Source organism: Phaethon lepturus, unplaced genomic scaffold (assembly GCF_000687285.1).
Source record: "Phaethon lepturus isolate BGI_N335 unplaced genomic scaffold, ASM68728v1 scaffold9822, whole genome shotgun sequence".
NCBI lineage: Eukaryota > Metazoa > Chordata > Aves > Phaethontiformes > Phaethontidae > Phaethon > Phaethon lepturus.
Genome location: NW_010525522.1, coordinates 41,252 through 57,700, shown reverse-complemented (window position 1 = coordinate 57,700; position 16,449 = coordinate 41,252). Strand labels below are relative to the sequence as shown.

The following is a 16,449-nucleotide window of genomic DNA, read 5'->3' as shown; positions in this document are numbered from 1 at the left end:
GCGGCGGCCCCCCCCAGCCGCTCTGTGGCCTGTACAGGCGGTTCTCCAGCTTGCGCACCGTCCTGACACCGAGGTCTGGATCTGCGCTGGACAAATGGCAGCCTCTTGCTCTCCTGCTCCGAGCAGGGTGCTGGTCAGGTGAGCGTTTCAGGAGGTCGTGTTCAGCAGTGAGCTCTCAGAACTGGCCTCTCTGCTTGGGTTAAGCTTTACCTGCAAATTTTCAGGGAAATTTTTTCTCAGAGCTTTCAGAAAGTGTGGTTTCTTTTACAGAAGTGCTTTCCTAATGTACAGGACTGCAAAAAGTTGGGGTATCCTTCTCTTGTGAAGGACAACAGCTCTAGGCTCACACAATGGGGATTAACTCCTGTTCCTTTTAAGCTGGGTTTTCTGAGAAGCTTTCTGGCTACATAGTGACTTTTTGTGAATCCCCAGCTCTATGGTCTGGGTGTTAAACTCAGCTGGTAAAGAGATGGTATTTCAGAAGTACAAGCCTCTCCTTTCCATTCATTAAGAGTATGTCCAGTGTTGCTGTTATTTTCTTTAGCTGCTTGATAGTTTTCCAGCTCTATTTACAAAGCATTTTTAAAACCTGACAGACTGATTTCATAAGAGTAAGCAAAACTGTATAGTTAATTATGATCAACACTAGGAACACTTATTTGAACTTCTGCATTAGGACATAATTCAAATTCTGTTACAGACCCGTAGGTCACCATCCACCAAGATCAAATTCTTCTCTAACACATCACTTGCCACTCACTTGAGGGACAAATAGTAAACTGGTCAGAGCAGAAACCTAATCCAGTCTGGCAGTTCCTGTTGGATTTCTTAATATTGCCTCTTGGGTACTGACTTTTATGGATGTTTGTTTGTGTGTTCACAAAAAACCCCAAGCAAATGATGAAAACCCCCAAACTTATTGTTGTTAAAGTTACAGAGGCCCCATGAGGACTTGCTGTCCTTTGTGGCAGATCTCTGTTGAGGCTGCAGCGTAGCAGGAGACCTCCAGACCCTGGAGTTGGTCTTGAGGGTTTCTTCTTGTGTGCTGGGAACAGCAGTGAGGGATCAGGGGCCTCATCTTGAGAAATAAGTCCTTTGCAGAAATGTCTCATCTCTATGTGTGACCAGTTTAAGCGTAGGATAAAAAATTGAAGCAGGGCTGCATACAAGATGTGACATGTTCATGGGAGCGTTTGTATCATACGGGAGAGGGATACTACACCACAAAGTGAAGCTCCAATCGTCATGTAGAAAAGCTCACAGCTGAAGGGTCTGGTGGTTGTGCCAAGCTGTGGCAATTGCTCGATGAAGTTTTACTCCACAAGTGGGCTGGTTGTGGTGGCATCTTCAAGATCTCGTCGCTGTTTCAAGGTCTCTGTGCCCCTGCCTTCTGGTACATACATGCAGTAGTCTTGGTTTATTCAGGTACCCTGCACCAGGTAACTTTTTTTATTCACCTAATGCCTGTAATATTTTGGATTCTCTTTTTTTTTTAATCACAACTGAAATACCTGCTGTGCTTCCTGTGTGTAAGAAAGGAATCCTTTTTTGTGGATTTAGGGCAGCCTAGGTGAGAGACATTTCTTTGGGTTGCCTTGGTTGGCTGAGAGCTTTAGGCAGTGGTAGATGTGAATTCAGAGACATAGGTAGGTGAATTCGAGGGTTGGTCTGATGATACTGTGAGAGATGGAAAGAACAATGCAGTGTAACGGGAATTTCAAAACCACATAGAGCAGTTTCAGAGTTACAAAGTGCAAGAGGTCAGAAACTAGAAAGCAGATGAGAAACTTCTAGTTCAGTTGCTGGGCAGGAGATAAGGGTACCTTTAGAAACTATATGCAGTAACTGAGGAGAAGCAGGCAGCGTTTGAGACAGCAAAATGTTGTGGTCACTGATGAGTGAACCTTGGCAAGGAATGAATAAGGTGGAGATACATGGGAGGGTTGCCACAGGAGCTGCAATTATGATTAGATTAAATGAAGACATGGTTGAACAAACGGCTCTTCTGGTGAATTGGGCTGTTGATCCAAGGCTGGAGATCAGACGGCGACACTGGGGTGAGGAGGGAATTTCACCATGGGAATTGAAAATGCTAATTTGGAGGCTGAGAGAGTGATATTGCTGTCTGAATCTTGCCCTTCCCTTCCTCAGTGTTGAAGGAGAAAGCGGTTGGACAAGGAGACTGAGCACATAAACTTGTATTCAGATGTCCAAGTGAAATGATCCTCCAATTTTTTACCATCTCACACAGCTTAGTACTGTGGGCCCCCTGAGGTGGAACTGTTTCGCTTGCACTCTTAAAAATAAATTAAACAAAACTGCAGCGCGCATAACTGGTTCTGAAACCAGTTTTCTGTGTTATTTCTGGTCATTAGCTACAGAAAGTGTCCTACCCAAAATGTGTCTTCTTAGGTGCATTGTTTGCGTGTGTGGTGGGAAGCACACCGGGATCACCACGGGTGTCACGGTGGGTTCCACTGTCCCACAACAGCTTTTTGATGCAGTTCTGAGAAGAAAGTTAAGTCTTGGTGGGAAAACCCAATGATTTTTTGTGTGTAATATTGTGAAACTCCCAACTCCCCAAAACTCCAGCCTTACTAATAGTGCAGCTCTCATTTTTGAGTGTGGCATTGGGTCACAGCATTGACGTTGTGCCTAGGTTGGAAGAACGTGTGTTGCTCCAGGATGAACAGCCCGATGCAGGCTCTGTCTGCAGCTAGTCCATGTTGCAGAAGGCACCATGGAGATCTCTATTAAGGGTGCATCAGGAAAGTGTCGCCACTTGCTTGCTCAGCTCTTAACCACTTTCTAAAGCATCCGCTGTTTGAGACAGGACCATGGGTTTAAAGGAACCTTTAATCTGCTCTGGTACAGCTGTGTGTATGCCTGAGGGAGTCTGGGTAGCGTTGGCTGGTGCTGACATATGCTGGGGGGGAAAAGTGTAATGATTATTGTGCTGTCACATTAGACTAGTGACATGTCATCTCCTAGGTTGCTACCACTATGCAATGGGATAGTCAGAAAAAGAAGAGTACTTGTGTCTTGTTTTATTTTGAACACAGACTCTGTGTGATGTTCTGTAGTATTAATATTTAGCTGCTAAAATATTCTGGAAGAGCTGTGTTCAGTGGGATGCTGTCACTGATCCTGTAGCGGGCTGTAGGACAGCTGAAGAAGAGGTGACCAAGACTATTACCTAGCTTTTCTTTCTCAGTAAATATGCTCTGTATACGACATTGAGCAAAATAATTTTGACTGTGTGGCTCACCTCATTCAAATACAACCTTGTTCTGGTCCCATTCTTGTGTAGGTCAAGTTTTCTGGTGGAGCTTTACAATCCTTCTGCCAAAATCCTGTAGTTCCAGTTTTCATTCTGCGTAACGTGGAACATAATTTTCAGTTTTGAGTCTTCTTAAATAAAGTTAAGATCAATACTAACAGATAGCGAAAGCTCTGTCTTCCTCTTGGGGAAACTTGCAGCAAGTCCCCTGATCTGTCGGGAAGTTGGGCTTCACTTCTGTCACTTGGGAGCCGGACCATGTTGCTGATGGGGATGTGGGCTCCAGTGCAGGAGGGAGCTGTGCAAATGCTGAGCTTCAGTCTTTCTGCCTTTAGTGTCAAGATGAGTTCTTAGGAGACTTCCTTACATATTGAAGGAATCAAAGCCAGCAGAATTAAAGAAAATAAGAAATCTAACAGGTTTTATCTTCCATTAGACTGAAATATTAGACATAGTAGGACTCAGAAGAGATCATCGAAGTTCATAATGTATATGTCATCTTCATGTGATAAATGCATATAAATGATAACTTGCTGTGTCAATAATAGCTCATGAAATACTGAACAGCAGTTCAGCAGCTATGCTTAGGCAGGTCTGGATTACTTGGTGTGCAGGGGAGAACAGCTCCCCTGGCCTTTGGTTGGTTTCAGCTTGAATTAAGGCTTGAAATACTGAAGAAATTTTGGGGGATGGGAAGGAGGCAGATGTATTGCTGTTGGGCTTTAAAAATTGTAAATAAGATGAATAGGAGAACTATAATTTCTTAGCTTTACTTCAATTCCCACGCCTCCAGTGCAGAAGTGTATCAATAAGACAAATTGATCATTAACTAATTCTTCACATCAGGGAAGTTATGGAGAGCTTACATTTTTGTCAAATATCGTTTGTAGTAAAATTTCATGTTTGATTCACAAAGCCAGCAATGTTGATATAGTACATTCCTGTCTGTGACTTCCTTGATACTACACAACCCTTTTTGAAAAAGTAGAACGATGCAAACTGTAGTCACCCATGACTGAGTTGAGAATTTCTTTAACTAATGTGTCTCAAAATGATTTGAGGAAACCTTATTTGACAGTTTTCATATCTAGGTGTGTACCATGGAGAACCAGTTTTTAGCCCTCGCCTTCTTACATTTTTAATGATGTGCAAGATAACAGTAATTCATTATTGATCAAGTCTTGAGCTGACAGAAAGGTATGGAAGAGACAAGTTTAAAAAACAAGAGTGACAGCAGAGAGATGTGTGTACCCATGTAAAGCTGGTGCAGTCCAAGACAAAGGAACAAAAGCCATCAGTCACATTTGCGGGCAGGTGACGTCTTTTGGGAAGCAGTTTGGGTAATTTGCTGCATTGTTGCAATAAGACTGTCTAGACTTAAGATCTAACACAGTTTCTGTATTTGTAAGCATCCAGACAAGGATATTAAGGATGGGGTAATACTCAGCATTTTTGCCTTTGGTGCTGGTGTGATAGAAGTAGCATGTGTGGTCCTGGTGAAATCAATTTGAGAATGTGTTCGGTTGGAAGATTAAACTATAGGACCAGAAAACCAGTCTTAGGGCGTGTGGCTCAGAAAACTTGATGTGTTTAGTTCATAAATATCAACCTGGTGGAAAGCTTTCCGTTCCAGAAGACAAAGTTTGATGGTTGAAACCTGAAATAGTCTGTGTCCAGGCTACAGATTATATACAAAAACTTAATGGTAATATTGGATAGCAGCAGGACACAATTTGGTGAAGCTCTATGGCCTATTGTGTGCGAGAGCTGAGAGCCAGTAATTGTAGTGATCTCCTCTGGTCTGATCCTTCAAGTCCCTGCCAAGCAATCTGGGCACCATAGACCTTTGGCAGACTACATCCATTCCTTCAGGCTTCAGCATAACAGTAGCAGTGTCAGTTATTGCTTATACGAACAAGGAATATCTGTAAGGAATATGATCTTTTTTGAACTTCAGAGATTATACTGATCATCTGGAAACATGCAATCTCCTTCATCTGAACAGCTTAGCCACTTGTGGATAGTGGAGATTCCCTGGCTTCACCAAGATAGAGTGTGTGCTTGGTCTCTTACAGGAACATCTGTGTTTCATAATGGTGGTGTTAGGTGTAACAGTACTGGAGAGGTCCTAATCCTTTGTCCATGCTTGGATGAATGCTTGTTCTGGATGTTGAAGGATACCAATGATTGTGCTGTCATCTAAAAACACCTCTGGTAGGAAGGTACTTCAAAAAGTGGTAAAGATTTCCTTTGTGGTTAGCAAATAACTATCTGTTTCTGTGTTCAGTGATTTGGTCCTGTGATTTACAGGACTTTGAAAGGCCAATTATTGTTGGTTGGTTCCTCTCCCCCCCAGCTGGAAAGCCCTTCCTGATTTGGAAGCTTGACTAAGTGTTGACAAAACTGATGGGTTCATCTTTCAAGTTCTCGCTTTACCTGTTGTTAAATTAAGTCTTCTTCTTGTCCATATGCAAGAGAAAGAGTGTTTTGTTCTGTAGCGGCTTCTTTCAGTTTCATCTACTGAGGCAAATTTGCTTTGCATCCTCATCTTAAGTAACTGCAAGTAATTGATTTCACGGAACCCAGTTTTCCCTCAATTTTCTATAACTCACTTCTTAACCAGATTTCATGTGTTCAGAAGACTCTGCATGTTTGTTAGGGTGAGAATGAAAGAGTTGCATTTAGGCTCCTCTGACTTTCAGGTGATCAGCAGAAGGGGGATGCCACAGTGCCTAACTGGATCAGGTGCGTGTCAAAAATAATATAGTTTAGCTGTGGTGATGCTGCCTGACTGAGTTAGAGTTCATTTTACTAGAGTTAAAAGTGTTAATGAAACTCCCTTTTAAAACTTTCTATATCTGAGGTTCCTGTAACATTTTCCTCCAGCACTGAATTCTCACTTTGAAGTTTAGATGGTACCTGGAGAGGACAGTTCTGTAAAGGCTTAACTGGAACTCCCTACCCCTTCTTCTTGAGTGTCGTGGGGATGACTCACCTCTGTCAGGGTCTGCTGGAAGGAGTTTTTTTCAGAGCTAAGTTGTTTGCAGGGAGCTGTGACTCATCCGTGCTACATCTGCAGCGCTTCTCCCTGCCCCTCCACCTACCAGTTCCACTTTCAGAGCACGCCGAGTTTAGCACCGCGAGACGGATGGTTGAGCGCTGCGTGCTCCGTGCTCTGACAGTCCGCGTCGCAGCACCGTCGTGCTTTTGTACCGCCCCAGTGAGCACGGATGGCAGCAACTTCGCAGTTTCAACAACCCTTAAAAATGGTGTTTGAGAGGCATTTGCTGGCAGATAGCTGGGGTTTTCTAAAGCCTCGAAAGGAGCTGCTAGTAATTCTTCACAACTGCAACGGGACTGATGCTGTGCTAATACCAAAACCAGATAATCTTCACCCAGGTTGCTCTTGGCTAATTGCATCATGCCATATTTGTAACACATGACATCATAGCATATCGTTTCATGGGTTGTAAGACCGTGTGAGATGTCTTTGCAGTATAATTAAATATGTCTTACCTCTTTTATTTCAGGCTAGAAATCTTCATACTGGAGAACTGGCTGCTGTAAAAATAATCAAGTTAGAGCCTGGTAAGTTTTACACTCTTTTCTGTATTTTTGAATTGCGTTTTCTTTTTTTTTCATATGTTTATTTTCACATGACTGTGAAGCTCCAGACAAAAGTAGTGTTGGGGTGTTTTGTTTTTTTTGTAGTTTCAGTGGTTAGATGACAGGAAGCACTGTAGGATGCACCATTACTTTTGGCTACATCCTGCTCACTGTTTCCTCGTTTGTTCTTATCTGCCTTATGAATTGTTGTTAGTACAAAGAGAAGATTAAGGACAGATGGTAAATTGTGAGCTCTGAGACAGTAGGGAGCTGGTAGACTGTGTGAGTTGAAAGGGGGAGGAGACCAGGCAATGATGCTAATGCCCACCAAAGGTGCACTGGGAAAAAGAGAGTCCTGTGCTTTTTAATGTGTCGTCTTTTTTCTAACCTGTGCTGAGGAAGGAGGATGGCTCATACTATCATTTCCCCATGCATTTTCTGCCACTCCTCCTAGAAGCAGGAGACACAGGAGAAGCTCCCTTGCTGCCCAAGATATTTGCTGAGCTGAAGCCTAGTCTGAGTCCAGCATAGAGACTTGAAATCAGAAATTGTGTCCTGAGTGGAAATGAGGAGAGGAGCTTTTTATCTCCTCAGTCATAACTCAGTCCCACCTGAGGATCTTGTATTTGTTCAGAGAACTAATCTCTCATTACTTGGTCTCTGGCATACCTTTCAAATCCCTCCTTAACATAGTTCTCTTCAGTGTCCCTTTGGCATGTTAGTCTCTCTGTGGTTGTGGTTTGCCTGAACTGCTGTGCTGTGTTCAGTGCCCTGGCTGTCTGGGACAGGGGCTGAGGGAGGTTCCTCCTGTGAATGTGTGCTTGCCCGGTGCTCATGGACTGACACCGGTAGCCTACGAAGCAACTAAGGGACAATTAAGAAAGTAGCAGGATTTGTGAAGGCGCAATGAGATAGCTTCCATGACTGGAGTGCTGCAGGGAATACACACAGACTCTTTAGGCAGGAAAAGTGGAGGAAAATCTGGAAAGACACATGACTTTGGAGAGGCTGGCAGAACTGAGTGTTTTTTAGTCTGGAGACAAGAAGGCTGAAGAGGGATCTAACCACCATTCTCCGTGTCAGACTGGCAGAAGAGCTGGAGCCAGACTTTTGTCAGGAGTGCCCAGAGAAAGGGTGATGCAGCCGGCGCAAGCTGCACCAAGGGAGAGTCCAGCTGGACGTGGGGAAAATTCTTCATGAGGAGAGTGTATGTGCTCTGGGGCAGGGCCCAGGGAGGTGGCAGGATCTCCATCCTTGAAGATTTTCTGAAATTGACTGGGCAAGGCCTTGAGCAACGTGACCTGACTACTGGGGTTAGCCCTGCTTGGAGCAGAAGATTGGACCAGAGACCTCTGGAGGTCCCCTTCTGTGATTCGAGGTTTTGACGACTGGCACTGAAACATCTCCGGTCCCCGAACACCAGCATCTATTCATGACTGTGTGTTAAAAGTCTGTAGTTTTGGTGGGGAGCTCACAGTGTCAGTACATTGCTAGCAAGTGCAGTGGCTGTGCTATCTTCCTCTTTCTTGCTTAGGAAAATATGTTGTCTCATTTGCTTGTCGTTGCTTGGTTCTTTTCAGTCACTCGGGTTGGGAAGCATCGTGGGTTGTTAAACACAAAGGATTTGCTAATGTCTGTAGGTCTTTGGTAAGTGGAACCTTTCTTCTTCTTCTTTCTTCTCCCAGTCTCTCCAAACATGCATCCCTCAGGAACTGAGCCTTGAGAGATGGCTCTGCCCATCCTGCTGTTGTATTTTGTAGTTCTTCCAGATTTCTATTAAATCTGGGCTAGCAGAACTTTTCAAATTCCACAGTCCTTACCCAAGACCAGCTCGTCTCCCATTGAGGACTCTATGCAGTGGTGTATATATAGTGATCGCGGAGTCAGTCTTAGAAACCAAATGTTTGAAAATTTTAACTTAACCATATGAATAAAGATTCAAAGAAAACTGCTTTTAAATAGCAGTAAGTATGTTCATTTTTCATAAAAATTTGGTTTTATCCCTCTGACTTCTAGGCCAGCTAAATTTTTCTGACATGTCTGTTACCCTTCAATAATAATTTTCAAAACTTTGGCAGCAGAATCAATGCTTAGTGCTGTGTGCCTCACCCCATATTTCTTGGTTGTGAAATCCCAGATGAAAACTTTGAGGGAAAAGTGATAATGTCTTTACAGTTGGGCTTTTTAGTCTTCTAAAAATTCCTTAATGTTTGTTAAAGATAGCAATCTTCCCTGGAATCTCTTAAAATTTTTCACTATTTCAGCCATTTTGAAATGGTCAAGCAACTATGCATGAATTTGGGTTAATTCACTAAAACAGTTTTTACCAAAAGAAAAATGGAGCGTGGGAGGAAAATATTGGGAACATTTCTGAAATGGAATGATTTGGTGGCTTCACCCCACCTCTTGTTTTCTTCCTCTCGAGCTACGTTATCAGGGAGACTGAAGTGCCAGTTATGAAGTGGGAGAGGAAGGCTGTGGGAGTCCCCATCTAGCATGTGGTTAGAGAATATAGAGGAAGAGGAGTTCAGACCCATCTTTGTCTTATTTACAATGAAGACCAGCAGTTGTGTCTCCCTCCTCATGGGATGCTGCTTTTCCTACTGATCTGTAAGGTATTCCAAGGTGATTTTAAGGATTTCTGCTGAAACTTTTCATATACTTTCTGCTTTTAGTATAAATTAAACGTGAATTGATTTAGACAGCACGTGAGAGTGACTCTGTTGCCTGGTGTTCAGGGTGATGGCTAGTCTCTTTTGTAAAGTGATCATGGAAAAATTAATTTGGGGTTTCCCATGTCCAAGAAAAGTATGTAATCCTTTGGATTGCTTGATGTAAGATTTCCCATGAGCCTAGCTGTTCATTTCCAAGTGATTTTTTTTTTTTTTAACAGTTAAAAGTTCTTGAAATCTGAACTTTTTTTTTCAGTTGGAAAAATGTGAAAAATTCCAGTGGATAATGAAAAGAAAGGCTCACCTTGATTCTTTAGTTTTTCTTTTCCTTCTTTCTTAGAGTTTCCATTGAAGTATACCAATGCGGGTAAAAAGCAAAGAGCAGCCAGGCCATGCTGGTAGTACCATTGCTTCCGTTGCAGCTCCCCTCTTCTAAAGTCAGCAAGATCTTCTGCAACGCCAGGTTCATGCACACAACACAGTTCAGATATCAGTGGCTGCGGCTCAGTCGGTATTACATAAATGTCTTGAGTTTCTGAACCTGCCTACTCACACCAGAATTAATGATCATATGACATAGAGAGTGGTGGTCAGTGGGCAAAACCTTGGGCATGGCCTTAACTCCCACCAGTGTGACCTCTACAAGCTATTTTGACTCCTTCAGCGGTCCTTTCAACCCTCAGCTCTTTGATTTCTTTAGGTGGTAACCTCTTTGGAGCAGAACTGCCGATTGCCCGGTGATTATTCGATGCGGCGCACAGCGTGGGTTTTCCTCTTGTTTGAGGATTGCTTTTGTGAACTGAAAGGCAGTACGTAGCAACGGGCAGGATAGTTCTCTTGGCCCTGCATGCTTCATCCCGTCCCCATGCTGTGGCGTCCCTTGTACCCAGGGTGTGTGTTTAGGTGAAAGCAGATGAGGGGACTGAGCTGGCAGCGGGCACAGGGAGTGGAAGGCAGGCTCTGAGCAACAAGGAAATGTGGTTTTCTCTGCAAGATCTGTGAAACTCCTTGTCGTATTTAAGTTGTGTTTATATAAGCGCAGAAAGCAATTGTACAAATTTATGTGAGAGAAAAATACATGAAAAATTATTAAATACAAAGATCCCATCTATGACTGAGAGGTTTTTCTGAGCCATAAATCTCTGGAGGTGGGGAGAGTGTTTGGGGGAAACATCCCTGTGTGGTCTGTTCTTAAATACTTCCTTGGCATCCTGTGTTGGAGACGGTATGCAGGACTGAAGGGCCCCATACCTGACTCAGTGCAAAGGTTAATTTTTAATTCTGGTTGGTTCTGTGATCCATTTCACCGTGCAGCCAAAGAGATGTTTTTGAAGGGAGAAGAAGCATGGGGAGGCCCAGGGGACAAGCTAAAACCACTGCCTCTGGGTGACTGTGACTACGAACCTTTCCTTAGAAAACCACGCTGGTTTTATGTACGTGGATTACAGCGATAAGACTAATTAGGCAATGTTAAATGTGGTGGAAACCCTGGCGGGGATCCCTCAGCCCCTACCTGGCACATGTGAGACCATATGGCCAGTGTTGGGGACGGTGGTGCCGGCGAGAGCGAACCACCGATGGGGCAGAGCAATGCTTTAATGACAGAAAAAGGATGGTATTAATCTATTGTTAATGTAGTGAGGGGCTTCCTCGGGCGTTCATGTTGCTGCACCTGATCCAAATGAAGTGGGTCTGTTTTTATTGTGAATTTGAAGAACTGCTTTGAATTTGAACTGAAGCAGAGGCTGAATGCTCTGCCGTTAGAGCTGAGGGAAGAGCAGGAACCTCCGGAGGCTGAGCAGCCCCTGCCTTTGCTTGGCGCTGCTTAAGCACTACAGTGAAAGTGCAAGACTCCAGCCCAAAGTCACCACTGTTGAGAACCCCATTTTAAATAGCGCTGATGACCATGTCTTACATCTGTCATTATGTTGTTGGCCTGAGTTGCCACAGGGAAGTGATTTCTCTAGTTTGTTGGTTTTGGTGGGGTTTTTTTAATACATTTTCTTTTAAACATTGCCAGCCTGATCTCCATCCATAGCATGTACACCCACAGCCTCTTGGCAGCGATCTTGTTGGGGTTTTGTTTTGTTTTTAAGAGGGTTCACAATATTTATTTACTTATTTACTTATTTTTATTTCTCTGGGATGCCTACTGCCTCTGCAGGGTGGCTGGACTATGCAGAAGCTTACTGTCTTTGCAGGAAGATATGGCACTTCAAAAATATTCCAGATTAAAAAAGAAACACTCCCCCACATTTCAATGTTCTGACTAATTTTAAGGATGTTGAATAGCTTTGTAGGACTGTACTTGCAGAGCCCTATCAATTCCTGGGCCGGGCCAGGGTCAGAAGCTGTTGCAGCTGGCTGTGGTGGTCCCCAGGGAGGGCAGCCCCTCCAAGCACCAGCACGAGCTCCTGTCAGACCATAGGGCACACCTAGGAAAAGACTGGTAATAAATTCTGTAAGTTAGTCACCAGAGAAGTAGGCTTGTGATTTATAGACACCATCTTCTGGAGATGAGGAGGAGGAGGTGGCTCATAGATGAGAATTAATTAGCAGATGGAAAAATAAGATCTCCAAACTCAACACTTGATTAATACATAGACGGGGAATTGGGAGCAGAAGACAAAAGACTCTGAGGCAAAGAGTGCCCCAGAGGAGGTGAGGAATGCATTGAAATAAAGCTGCAAGAAACTGCACACAATAATATTTTGGGAGACCTAGCAAAACTGCTGAAATGGCAGGCAGGGGTGAATTGTGGGTTTTTTTGTTACTCCCTCATCTACTGCAGGTAGTGAGTGAGTTGGTAGGCAAAGAGACTCCAACTTGCAGCCAAGACCCCAACATGAATACATATTTTATTTCATCTGCTATTACCTTTCTTTGTCTGTTTGCCACACAAAGGAAATAAACACTCTGCTTAGAAGGTTACTGTCATTAATTTATTTGAATTTTTGGGCAGTACACTAGATCTGCTACCACAGTTACTTAAGCTGTGCTGCTAAAATCAAAATAGTCAGTGTTTTTCACTTTTTTTTTGGCATAGACTTTGGAGAGCATTAGGCAAAAGTATTATGGCACGCTAATGACATTTCCCAGCATTCACTGAGTACAAATGCTTCAAATAATTTGGGAGCCAGTTCTATTTCAGAAACTAATCCAACTGTACTCAGCAGCATAGAAGCCAAAACCATCTGAAACACTAAAGCCACTTCCTTCTATGGGTTTAGCAGATGAATCAAGAGGGGAGTCAATACAAAGAGGTAGCTGTTTGCCCATGTAGTTTTCTGCCACAGAACTTTCTCCCTGGGAAAATGTAATAAACAAAATATTTTAAAATATACTAATGTCCATTTTAAATACTACTGTAATAATAACCTGTGCCCCCCAAGACGTTTGACACTCAGAGGGCTGGTGGTAATCTGTTGTCCTCTGTACTTTTGCATGGTTACAGAAGAATCTCGTTGCTGGTTTTCATTTGGTCCAATGTTTGCATTTTCCATATGAGACCCCTGTAAAGGCCAGAAGTAGCCAGTTACCTATTTCAGGTTGGATCTTAAACTGGAGGTGGAACCGTTCAAGGGGTTTTGTACGAAGGCAAAGAGTCATCCAAAGGTGTGTAGTACTGTGCTCGGTACATTCAAAGCCAGGTCTGGTTCATTTGTTTTGTATCTCACGGTTCAGATGCGGAGGTTCGTATTCCACACAGCAACACAGCTGTGGGGCTGAGCCAGGCTGCGATGGGGGTCTGTCCCCTCTGAACCACAACGGCAGCACAGAAGATGTGCACTGTCAGTCCTGGCTGTTTTGGGGACCGAAGGAAGGGTACTACGGGAATGCAGCCTTATTTCTCTAGAGAGGCTATAAACTATGGAGAAGAACAAGCCCCAGGCTTATTTAAACCAAGCCTGCAGGGGTTGAACTGTTGTTGACAGCACCTGCAGTTGAAGAAGTATGAGAATAACTTCTCAGTACTGTTTACACCTTCACTGCGTTGTGATGTGTTACCTGGTTGGGCTTGAGATCGCGTCCCTTGTGGATGACGGTTTAAATAGACACGGGCTTTATGCATTGAGCAGCGGCTGGTCAGGTGCCACCAGAAGCCCTCACTTCAGATTCCCGTGCTCCTTTGCTGGCTGTCACCTCCTGTGCCGTCAGGCTGGCATCACCGTAACCCCAGGGGACATGAACACCGTTTGCTTGGGAGAGGTGGGTGTGCAGCTCATTCCCCCGCCGCTGCATCTGTCTAGGAGATATCCAGGGCTGAGCGCATGAGTTTCCAAGTGTGCCGGAGCCATTAAAGGCTGGATATCGCCTGCTTGTGCCGTGCCGTGTGCCGCATGGTACTGCCGCAGACTCGCACCGCTGCTCCGCCTGCCTTTGGAGCATACACACAGCAGCACAGAGACAGCGTGGTCTTCTAATATAGAGCGCCCAGCATTTTAATTGTATGTACCTTCTTGAAATCTGGTCTAATTTTAATTTGCATACTTATAGTGCATTTATAATCTGCTATTCTTCTTTCAGAAATATGTGTATCCAGAGTGGGTGAGCTCATGCTTCCATGTAGTGTAAGCTCTCACTTAAAACACAGAGTTTCTTGGATGAAGAAGGTCAGCAGAAGGGGTTGTGGTGGGGGAGGGAGTTATTATGAGTAGGAAAGAAGCTGAAAGATCAACACTTTAGTTGGAAGGCAATGCAGAGTGTGACACTTGGGGTTAAGGCAGGTTGTGAAGCAGTGAATTAAGAGGACACACTGACAAAATACATCAAGAAAAATAGCAATAGTGAAATGTAGTGGTGAGAAGGGAGAGTAAAGATGGGATGATCAAAGGTTGAGATGTACAAGAGCAAGTAGATAAGAGAGGAAAAGAGCTGAAAGTGTTAAGGAACAGGAATATAGATTATATGTTGACATGGCTGCTCATAAATAGAATCCAAGCAGGACAGAAGAGCACGTATATGGGGAAATTGTTTTGGGTGTTAGACCAGCCACTCCGAACACTGGTGTACTACTCACTGCAGAGCTCGTGCTGCCGTGGCAGCGCATCGCCGTCAGTAATGTTTTATATCAGTGGAGAGGTAATCTGTACCATCCGTGGTTAGCAGTTGGCAGCTAGATGCCTGGCAGGAAAATTTGCTGGTGGAAACATTATTGTTTCCAAATAGCTGTTTCGTGCTTGCAATCAAGTTTCTGAGCTTCAAGTTTGGGGAATTGAAATTCTTTCTGTCAGACTGCAGGTATCTTGAATCCTGAGAAAAGAGGTATGGATAAAACAGCTTGGATGCTTGAGTGCAGTTTAAATTATTCCCCTTCTTAAAGATGTGAAACTTTAAAAGGATTGTTCTCAGTTTTCAAAATGGCTGGTAAAGATCAGTGCAGGTTTGCAGGCTGGTGAAGAAGGCAGGAGTTTTATATGTTTCAGAGCTACAGGGTAGGATGCTACAGTAATGCCTTGCATCCTGTCAGTCATATTGTGTGTCAAGCTGTCTAAACAGGGATTGGAAAATATCTCAGGAGTCAAACTTAATGAGGGGGTATTGAGGAAAGACTGGCAGCAGAACTCCAATCTTAGCAAAAGCCTGCATACTGGGAAAGCCGGCAGCAGAGACTGAACCCTCACGAGGTTCAGGAAACTGGTTTGGAGTCATTGACTGAGAACTGATGAGCATGGGGGTGTATGGAAGTCGACGCAGAGGGGCTGATGACCTGTGGATATTGCGCAGCTGTGGAGTTTGTATACTGGACTGAATGGTTTCTGCAAAGTTGTCACTCCCACGGGGCTTTCTCTCCCTGTTTGGGAACTTCGGTTGTTGAAATCAAAAACATTTGAGGAATGGTCCCAGCAGAGGCAATAGTTGCTTCTGCTAACTCAGGAGGCGGGCGTCTCGGGCAAGTTGTACGAATACAGTGAGAGTGTTTGGGCTTATCAGCGATGGTGTGACCCTGATTATTGTCCTTCAGCATCCCGTACAGTAGCGTCCGCCCGGTCCTCTTGCTAAACGGCACCTCACTTCTAAATAACAAATGTTAATTCTATTGTTAAAAATCCCACATTTGCAAAGTATTTACAGTCAAGCTCCTAGAGAGGCTTTGAAGGTAGGCTTTGGAGTGCATGTCACACCTCCTGCCAGGCAGCCTGATGTCTCCGTCTAGTGTGCTGGGGCCTGTGAGGACTGCGCGTTGAGGGCACTAGCTTGGGGCAGGAGTGCTGGCAGGCTGGCTGGCACCTTGAAGATCTGGCTTCTTAGTAAGTGCTTCCATCCCACCCTTTGGTGACACCGTGCATGTCTCTGAATGCTGTCAGTTCTCTCCTCCCAGTTGCGTGTGAGCCCTGGACGCTGCCAGCCCGTCCCTCCCTCTGCTCCTGCACACATCAGCCTAGTGATGTAGCACTGAAGTAATGCGGAATAAACCCATTTAAAAGAGTAACTATGAATTTCTCCCCTGAGGAGCCTTTTGGACAATAAAGGGATTCACAGCTGACCCAGGCAGAGTTGTGACAAGTGGCCCTGGGTCTTTTTGCAGGATGGGACCACTCAAAGCGGTCAGTGGAACACATGAAAATATGGCCAGGAATAAACTTGCTTGAAAACTGTCAAGGTCAGGCAGAAGACCTAATAGTGCTGTGTGATAGGCACTAGAGCCACCCGAGCCTTGCCATGCTGCAGGGTAGGGTATGTGGATCCAGGATACACACGCTCTCCATCTAGGGCAACTTGGCAGGGCATCCATACGTGCCAGTTCCACATAGGTGAGAAGTAGTGTCTGCAAATAGAATAATTCACTACTGTTAATGAGCTGTCAGTCCTCTCGATGATCTCCCATTTAAATACAGATTTATCATGAATTTACCAGGCCTTACCTTGCTTAGCTTCTGAACCCTGACC

The 16,449-nt window shown here is 44.3% G+C and overlaps 1 protein-coding gene across 1 annotated transcript in view; it reads left to right on the top strand.

Annotated features, from left to right (window-relative positions):
• MAP4K5 (mitogen-activated protein kinase kinase kinase kinase 5) overlaps positions 1 to 16,449 on the top strand; it is a 67,790-nt gene that overhangs the window by 15,220 nt on the left and 36,121 nt on the right. Inside the window, exon 2 of the mRNA XM_010282780.1 lies at positions 6,811 to 6,868. Coding sequence (XP_010281082.1) covers positions 6,811 to 6,868 — 58 coding nt within the window. The remainder of the gene's footprint in view (positions 1 to 6,810; positions 6,869 to 16,449) is intronic.